Source organism: Arachis stenosperma, chromosome 8 (genome assembly GCF_014773155.1).
Source record: "Arachis stenosperma cultivar V10309 chromosome 8, arast.V10309.gnm1.PFL2, whole genome shotgun sequence".
In the NCBI taxonomy this organism is placed as follows: Eukaryota; Viridiplantae; Streptophyta; class Magnoliopsida; order Fabales; family Fabaceae; genus Arachis; species Arachis stenosperma.
The window spans coordinates 52,769,558-52,778,481 of NC_080384.1; the positions used below are offsets into that span (position 1 = coordinate 52,769,558).

Sequence of the window (8,924 nt, forward strand, 5' to 3'; positions counted from 1 at the left end):
TTAGGAATTCTGATATAATCCAGGTTTGATTTGTGATTTTTTTTAATGGATAAAAAAAATCAGTCTTCTAAATAAGAAATAAGAATGTATATTTAAATATAAAAAAACAATTTTTTTTATATTGAATTTAAAACAGTTTTATACGTATATCTAGTCTCGCATTGTCACGTTAACAAAAATATCTATCTTTTTTATTGACCACGTGAATGATAATCTAAAAGAACCGATGTAATTGAATGACGATTTATATTTATAATCAAACTTCATAAATAATATAATAAATTAAATTTATATATATAATTTAAATATAATAAAAGTATAAAATACAAAATACTGATTGATTTTTTATATTCATGAAAAGTTTGATGCTGCTGTAAAAATGTGATTATTTTCTTGTGAAAAGTTTATTATTTTGTTTGAAAACATTTTATTAGTTTGGTAATTAAATATTTTGTTAAAATATGTAAAATATATATAAATATACTCAAATATGTAATATTGGTTTCTGGTGTTCAATGAAACATTTTTATTTAAAACTCATTCAAGAAACAGGTAGAAAATGAATTTACGTATTATTTGACTGATTCGGTGTTAAATGTAAGTAAAGAAGAAATGAAATTTATAGAAACATTATTTGAAAGAATTGTAGGCTTGTAGCAAACAACCTGAACAAAATTAATAGGATGGAAATGTGATTAGGTAAAATATGAAATCAACTTCCACTCAAGAGAGGTTAGGTATATTTAAAAATAATGAGACAAAACTTTTGAACTTTACCAAAACAATTATCAACTAGAAAACTAAAGAAAAAAAATTAAAAAACGGTGGTGAATAAAAAAAATAAAGAATTAGCTAATAAATATCTTATAAGGCAATTTTTAAAAAAATAATATATTCAATGAATTTAAAATATAAAAAACCTTGTTTCAATAAGAAAATTCTTTTTCTACTTAACCACTAAACCCAAAACTATATTATAAAAAAAGGTAATATAACATGTTGCCCACACCTCCCGCAAACTAGATTGTTTTCCTCCTAAAACAAAACTATATTAAGATATATATAGGTCTTGTAGGGGATTTGACCTTCCATATTAATTGTTTTGGACTTCGGAACAAACCAATTATAGTCTTCAAAGATTAATAAGAAAAAACCAACCAATACAATATAAATCAACGTAATCTTTGCTAAGAAAGATGAGAATATGCCGCTTAGAGATGCCTTAAGAAGAAGACTATATATGGACAAGAACGAGGTGGTCACAAGTAATATATTTAATATTACCAAGTCACATATGCATTAACATAAAAACAATTTTGTGAGTGACGGAATGGTTCCAGTGAGCATTGTTGGTTGTCCACGGTATCTTTTGACCAGTAAGGTCAAGCACTAATTTATCGTAGATAAGAATTTTATTTAAGTTTATTAATGACAAATGCATAAAGTGAGATTAGAACTCCCAATATTTAAACGGACTAATAAACTAATTCTTAGTAGACATTATTGATTTGAGGTAGGCTCTATTTAATTTAGAAATGATTTGGATGCTGCAATCAGCAATAGGCATTAGGCAATTTTCCCATTTGCTTTATTGCATTAAATTATTGCATTAAATTAAATAACACTCTTAATAAATGAAAATTGTGTGACTTTTTACTGAAAATAATGTACAATTTATTAGATGAATGCTAATGAATTCTAAAATAAATAGGAATGCAATGTTCTTTATAAAATAACCTACTATTAGAAGTAAAAATTAAATCATGTGCTCCTTTTTTAGCAAATTATTAGAATTTTATCTACAACATTAACAAAGTCTTATCCCACTAAATAGGATCGACTACATGAATTAAACAATGTCATTAAATTCTATCATGTATCATGTAAATAAAAAGACTATTATCTAAAACGACACCATTATTTTTAGAACTTATCTAAAATAAGATAATTTTATGAATTAGATACAACTCATCCTTAAACACCCATTAATAAATAAAAAAGTATTGCACTTTTTGTTAAACAAAGTTTACCTCTTTATTTATCATATTTTATATTAATAATTCAAATTTAATATTTTATTTTTTATCTTTAATAGTTAATTTTTTGTTTTTAGTTGCCCACAGAATTTTTTCAATTCGACAGACTAAGGACTAATTGGTTATGGGTTTGAACTCCATTTAAGGGTTTGCGGCTAGTCAATAGGTTATTGCTGTATGCACAAGACAAAATTTAAACTCTCGACACTTACTTAAACAGACAAGTGAACTGACCATTCGACCAACCCGAATTAGTTGTAGCAAATTAATTTTAAAGAGCATTACACTTCTTATTTTCTCTTGTACGCAGTAGCATACGCCTGAAATACTATTTTAATAAGAAATTTACTTGTTCGTCTTCGTCTGATATAATTTTAATTGTTTCCAAGTCCTAACGTCTGTATAAATAGGGTATAATGTGACAGCAAAAAGTAGCTTACAATTTGTACAAGAAGCATGCTAGGAATAACCCTGGTCGTGCATCATCATCATCATCAAACCCAAGATTGCTTCAAAAAACAAAATGCATGGTTACGTTGAACTGTGTACCCTAAGAGGAAATTATGGCACTTCAAGATCAGAGTCACTTTCAATTCCACAAGATTCTGCCTAGAATGGATACGACCAATAGTGTTATCAATCACCAATCAAGTATCAATTTTCACCATAAATCATGTTAAACAACAAAATCATGTCTCTGCAATGGAGCTAGTTCCTCTGTCAACAGGAACGGAGCCAGTAGGAGAGAAACGCGCACCTCGCATACTTCTTGTATTAATTTATGTTGGAAGTAAAGAAATTATCTTAGAAATTATTCCAAAACAAGAACCTTGTTGTCTGTCTATAAAGTCCAAATATGATTCTATCCTTAACATGTCTATCTCCTCTATCTGGGCACAATAATCAAACACTGCCCTTTAGTCCAAACCTTGTCATTTTTGCATAAATTAACCATATCAAAAATGAAAAGAAATTCCGACTCACAGAATGATTCCTAATACCTTGGGTTGAGAGTTGTGTCAGCTCACAAAACTGCACTACTAAAAACATCACAAGCAAAATGAACACAAGTTTATTAAATTGACAGGAATAATCTAAGTATTCTCAATTCTGTACACTAGTGTGGATAAGTTGTCCGTTTAACATGGAAAAGAGCAACATTTTGAACCCTATCTAAATGTTCATAGCAGTAACTGAGTCAACCCTATATTCAAAATCTAGCTGGCTGGCGACAATAAACCAAGAAGCTGCACAAAACTTGGGCAGACCAACATGGGTGCTGAATAACTACCTCACTCCTTGCTCAATGCATATACTAATACACACACACCTATTTTACTGAACTACAATTGTTTCAGGACAATATAAGCAACGATTGCTCTATATTTTATATCCAGGATTTGATTTGAACACCATGTTTCATCTGTTAATTGCATTCAGCCTCTGCTCATTGTAAAAGATTATGACATGTGCATACCGCGAAGGTGACTCCTTGAACTAGTCTATAACCTGAAATGTCACCCATTTGCTTGATCACCACCTCCTTCCATGCGCTGCAAAGAATAAACAAAGGAAACACATTGAAAGATTTTACAAATTGATGGTTGGAATAGCTTAATTCTGGTGACTTGGCTGACAGTTCTAAAGAAACTATAGGAGCAATACAAGAATTAGGAAAAGGACTCACCATTCTTTTGCTAACATAAGGTTGTATGTTGAGTGGCATCTCAGATTGAGTTTCAACATTGAATAAATTTCGTTTCTCCTTCTTGAATTCTTTTCGGGATTCTTTTCTGCTACCGGATTGCCAGACTCTACCAAAATTAGGAAGCCATGTGGGATCATATTCATTTCGCACAACCTCTCCTCTCTTTTCCCTCTCCAGCTCAATCTTTCTCCTTTCTGCCCAAGCAGCTCCAACCCGCTTTGGATTCAATTTTTTGGACTTCCCAGACATGTTTGAATTGGAAGCTACACCTCCTAAAACAGGTATAGAATGTATCTGAAATCCCTCAGTTGCTTCAAACCATGGTGGGGGTGCTCCAGAATGAACATTTCCACCAGCATTTTCGGAAGGCACAGAAGAGATTTGGGTGAGCATCTGTAGACCTAAAAATGCAGGACCATAAGCAGAAAACACATCACTCAAGCAAGTTAACCACACATACAAACTCCTCTATGCTAACGCTCCATAAGCAAGTTATAATGCCATAGTAAGTACATAACTTTTTTGGTGCACAGCATAATCTTAAATATATGCCATAAGCTCTGCAGTTTACTGGCTATAGTATTATAAGAAAAGAAGCAAAATAGCTTTGATACATATGTAGATAAGTACCATGATGACTGCTCTCTCGGCTTAACATTCTACCGTCTAACACCTGATACATTCATACAGAACCAAATCCTTTTATAACTTATAAGCCTTGAAGTTAGAAACAATATTTGTAGACACAATTTAAGAGACCAACAAATGGAAGAATCAAGACAAGAATATTCGAAATAAATATATTCATGGATTGGCAAGACAACTTTTTCTTTCTGCAAAACTCAAAGAATATTGATCTCGCAAACCAATGAAGTTACTAATCATTGGCTTCGAATATGAGACACAAATAGCTAGATTCAGATGAGAAACAATTAAGGCCTTAAAAGTTAGAATAGTAGAGGAAGAAGACAAGGAACTAACCCCTTTATTACCGGAGAAATGGCTTTTCTTGTCAACTGAGACACAATATAAGCAGGCAGAAGATAAGACCCAATTTTAAAAAATTCCATGTGGATAATAGTTGTAAGGGATACAGAAAGAAATTTCTAACACATAGGATATCCTTACCTACAAAATCCTGCAAGGCAAAAGAATTTTCACCAGAGCACGATGCTTCCAAAGGTACCACAGACGTAGCGTAACCTAAAACACCAGCATTGTGAACTCCAGAGAGTCCCGATATCTGATTCTCATTTGTATAGTATTGTAAAGGCAAAACATCATTTGAAGAAGGATATGATTTCACGGAATGGGAATAAAATTTTTCAAAACTATCAATATTTCCATTGTTGGGTTGATTATGGATATCACTTGAAGGACCAATCACAGCTCCACGACATCCACCACTCCCCGACACAGCTTCATTTTGCAGAGCCTCACACTTCTTCTCCCACTGCAGTTGCGAAGAAACAAACAATAACTAGCAATGAGAAATCACATTCCAAAATCAACACATTCATTACATTCCAATTCTAAAACTGTTAGTAATTTGTAGTTCATGCCAATTCATAACGGGGCCAATTTGGTGTAAAAACAAATTTATCAATCACCTTAGCAACATCATCATCAGAGACCATAAAAGCATCCAACTGATCCACCGAGCCACCATTTTTCCAGAAGAAGTGCTTCAAATTCTTCACATGCTCAGCACTCGCAAGGTGACGAATTCCATTAGCACTAACACAATACCACGCGCCACACATTCAATTGAATTATTTAAAAAAAAAAAACAACTCAAGCAATAATCCTACAGCTTCGAATTTCAAAACGCAAATTAAGAGTAAATAAAAATAAGATCGAGTTTTGGAAACTGGCGGTTACCAGGCAAAGGAACTATGGAGCTCAACGATATCAACGTCGCAGAAGACGCACCAGAACCGGTTCTGAGAAGCAAAGTGAGGAGAGAGAAATTTAGGGTTTTTGAGGAAGAATCGAACGTCGGTGAGCTTATTGCGGAACCTGGAGAGGAAATTGGAGAGTGATTTGTTATGGTTGGGGAAGTACTTGTGGCGGAGACCTTGGTTGTGATTCAGCTTGCATACTTTGCAGAATTCGAACTCGTTTTTCTTCTTCTTCTTCTTCTCATTCTCATTGTTGTTGGTGGTGGTTTTTGACGTCATTTTAGGGTTCGGTATTCTGTTACTGACGCTCTCCAATTGTTCCCCACCGGCATCGCCACCGAAACGCACCTTCTCTTTCGTCGTTCTCCGCGCTGAAGCCTGATTTTTTTTTTTTTTGTCATGTGTAGGGTCGGATAACCCAACCCGAAAAGCCCAAGAAGGACATTAGAAAAAAAGGCCCGCATAAAAAATAGAAGGATCGTGGGTTGGGCTTTATTGGATTGTTTTAAATCTAGTCCTGAAACCTGTCCAAAAAAATCCAGTCATCGAAAAATAATAATTGTGAAACTCCAAAATATTAAAATATGTTGAGAGTGGGATTTGAACCCACGCCCTTTCGGACCAGAACCTTAATCTGGCGCCTTAGACCAACTCGGCCATCTCAACCTGTGATAACAAAATGCAAACTAAGATATTTATATCTAATTTTATAATCAATGAGTGTGCACTACAACAGAATAATAAGATAAAAATAGAAGAAAAACAAAATGTAAGTTACATTCCAAATTTTTAAAATTTACAATTTGACGTGCTAAAGCAAATGTGTAAATAAGAGAGTTATTTTGGAAATAAAATTTGCTCAAGGTTTATAAAATTAAAAAACTTTAGGGATCAAACAATAAAGAGAAGTGTTATATGCACTATTTTTTTAGTATTGCTCTCTTGTACACGTCTATTTTTTATACAGCAAATATCTTTCAAGATATAAAATGCATATTAAAATAAAGTTTCCTAGGCTAAATAGTAAAAAATAAATTAAAAAGAATTTGGTAATAATAGATTGAGTAGAGTTGAGAAGAGTAGGGTTATGGTGTTGATTGTGTTGTACAAATGGGTGAAGCTATATAGTATGGATTATGGAGTCAGGCATGAAAATGTTGTGTTCAAAGAAAAATGGTAAAAGGTAAAAGTAGAAGTAGTGTTGCATGCTTCACGCCATTCCATATTTCATTAGGGCCAGACCCAGCTACATAGCTATAATCATAATAATAATATTAATAATAATAAATAATAAATGAATATATTGTTGCACAATAAATTTGTAGCTAGTCACCATTATTTGATAGTGAGAAAAATGATTTTAAAATGTTGGATATGTCACATGTTAATAATTCACACACTCCTATTAAAAAAAAGTGTAGGAACAACTTATTTACCATTTGAATTTTGTGATGCATTAAAAATGTAGGAACAACTTATTACCTAGAAAGGTCGAAGAGACCCAAACTTGATTAGTTGACATTTAAATAGGCCCAAACTTTAGCTACCACGGTTGATTGGAAAAAATAATTACCTCATAATTAAACGGTTCAAATTTACAAAATATTTGAAAAATCTTTTCATCTCAGGAAAATTAAAATAAATCCTATTACGTGAAATATCAAAAATTATTTATCAAATTAGTCGTTTATATATAATATTTATTAAAATAGAAAATATATATTTAAATGAGTTAAATAATACATATATTTATATACAAATATATAATAATTCATTATTTAACTGATTTTTTTTATGTGCACATAATATTTTTTAATTACAATTTAGTGTACGTTGTTATTAATTAATTCACTAAATTTTAATTTTTCTTATGAGATAAATATATTGATGAATTGCCACAAGTTTCACAGTCATAAAAAAATTGGCATAATTCATATAGATTAGTGAACATATATATCTTGAATAAAACAAAATCATAAATAATCATTTTTTATCATAAAAAATTGAATCTTAATTATTCTAATTATAAAATATATATAACCTAATTTAACACCCATTAAAAATTGAATTAATTTGTTTAAATTGTTAAGTTATTCAATAAAATTACTCAAAAAATTATCTATTTTAAATAATTTTATTAAACTAATATATTTTTTTATAAATATCAATGAATTTATATCTTTCGTAGTTAAAATCTTAATTGTTCAAATATTTTTAAATTAGTAGACCATATCTTACTCATAAAATTATTATTAAAATTATAGAAAAAATTTTTAAACATTCTTAAAATATTGATATTTCAATAATTTTAATCATTAATTTTAATTAATATATTATATATATTTTTTATAATTAAAAACAACAACTAAAATGAATGAAACACTCATGTTTGAAGAACATTTAAAATTCTTCCAAAATTATAATATGTGAAATGACATGGCTAGCATAGAGTAGTAGGTATAGCAAGAATGAATAGAGAGAGGGCCAAAGTAAAGTACTAAACCAACGAGAGAGAGAGGATGAGGGAAGTGGGTGCATGGGATCTAATCTAATCTTATACATGTGATAAATCTACCAAAATCTCTAGAGCAATTATCAACCATTTAATTTGGTTATATTCTTTTCCCCCAATATCTTAAACTTCTCCCTTTTTTATCAAAAGAAAAGAACCAGATATGTACTTGACATCTTTCACTCTTATCCCCATATGTTGCAATCCACATCATTGATGCTTATTTTGCTTTATTATTAGAAGCTCCTAATGCAAAATATATAATACTAATTGGTATGGAGAAAATAAAATTAATTATTACCCTTTTTTTACTTAAATAACTTTAAAAATTTTATATAATAAAATTTTTGTGGATTTATTTTAATAGTTTAATTTTGATACACGATATTCATTTTTATTAATGTGACATCACATAATTAAATGTATGTATACATTGACAGTATATCGAAATTAAATTCTTAAAAAAAATTATCAATTATCTATTTAAATCTTTATTGTTAGTTCATTCTATTAAATATTAACATAATAAATTAATGCATAAAAAATTAATGACAAGAACTAAAATAAAAATATTTTAAAAAACAAAAAAATATTATAAAGGAGTCCCACAAAGAAAAATAAATGTGTCTACCTTGCAATTTTAACGGAGAAGAAAAAGAATTGATCCTTCATCATACGCTACCCATGCCCTCTTATATATTTTTTTTTTCCATTAATTTTCAATTCATGTGTGTTGAATTTCAACTCTTATTATAATATCTTAGTAG

At 30.3% G+C, this 8,924-nt stretch overlaps 1 protein-coding gene and 1 non-coding gene across 4 annotated transcripts; both read right to left on the reverse strand.

The window, feature by feature from the left end:
• Positions 1-3,092: 3,092 nt before the first annotated feature.
• On the reverse strand, positions 3,093-6,004 carry LOC130943621 (TITAN-like protein). Of its 3 annotated transcripts, XM_057871577.1 has the most exons (8): positions 5,809-5,989; positions 5,626-5,687; positions 5,355-5,481; positions 4,873-5,197; positions 4,726-4,760; positions 4,375-4,417; positions 3,724-4,145; positions 3,093-3,589 (listed from the first exon to the last, which is right to left on the reverse strand). In XM_057871577.1, exons 1-8 carry the CDS (start codon positions 5,842-5,844, stop codon positions 3,554-3,556), a joined length of 1,086 nt encoding a protein of 361 aa, XP_057727560.1. In that variant the 5' UTR covers positions 5,845-5,989; the 3' UTR covers positions 3,093-3,553. The 3 variants fall into 3 exon arrangements, with proteins under 3 accessions (XP_057727560.1, XP_057727557.1, XP_057727558.1); XM_057871574.1 differs by having other exon boundaries at positions 5,626-6,004; XM_057871575.1 differs by lacking the exons at positions 4,375-4,417; positions 4,726-4,760 and having other exon boundaries at positions 5,626-6,004.
• Positions 6,005-6,230: 226 nt separating this feature from the next.
• On the reverse strand, positions 6,231-6,311 carry TRNAL-AAG (transfer RNA leucine (anticodon AAG)). The gene has a single exon. It is a non-coding gene; the product is annotated as a tRNA-Leu (tRNA).
• Positions 6,312-8,924: the final 2,613 nt, after the last annotated feature.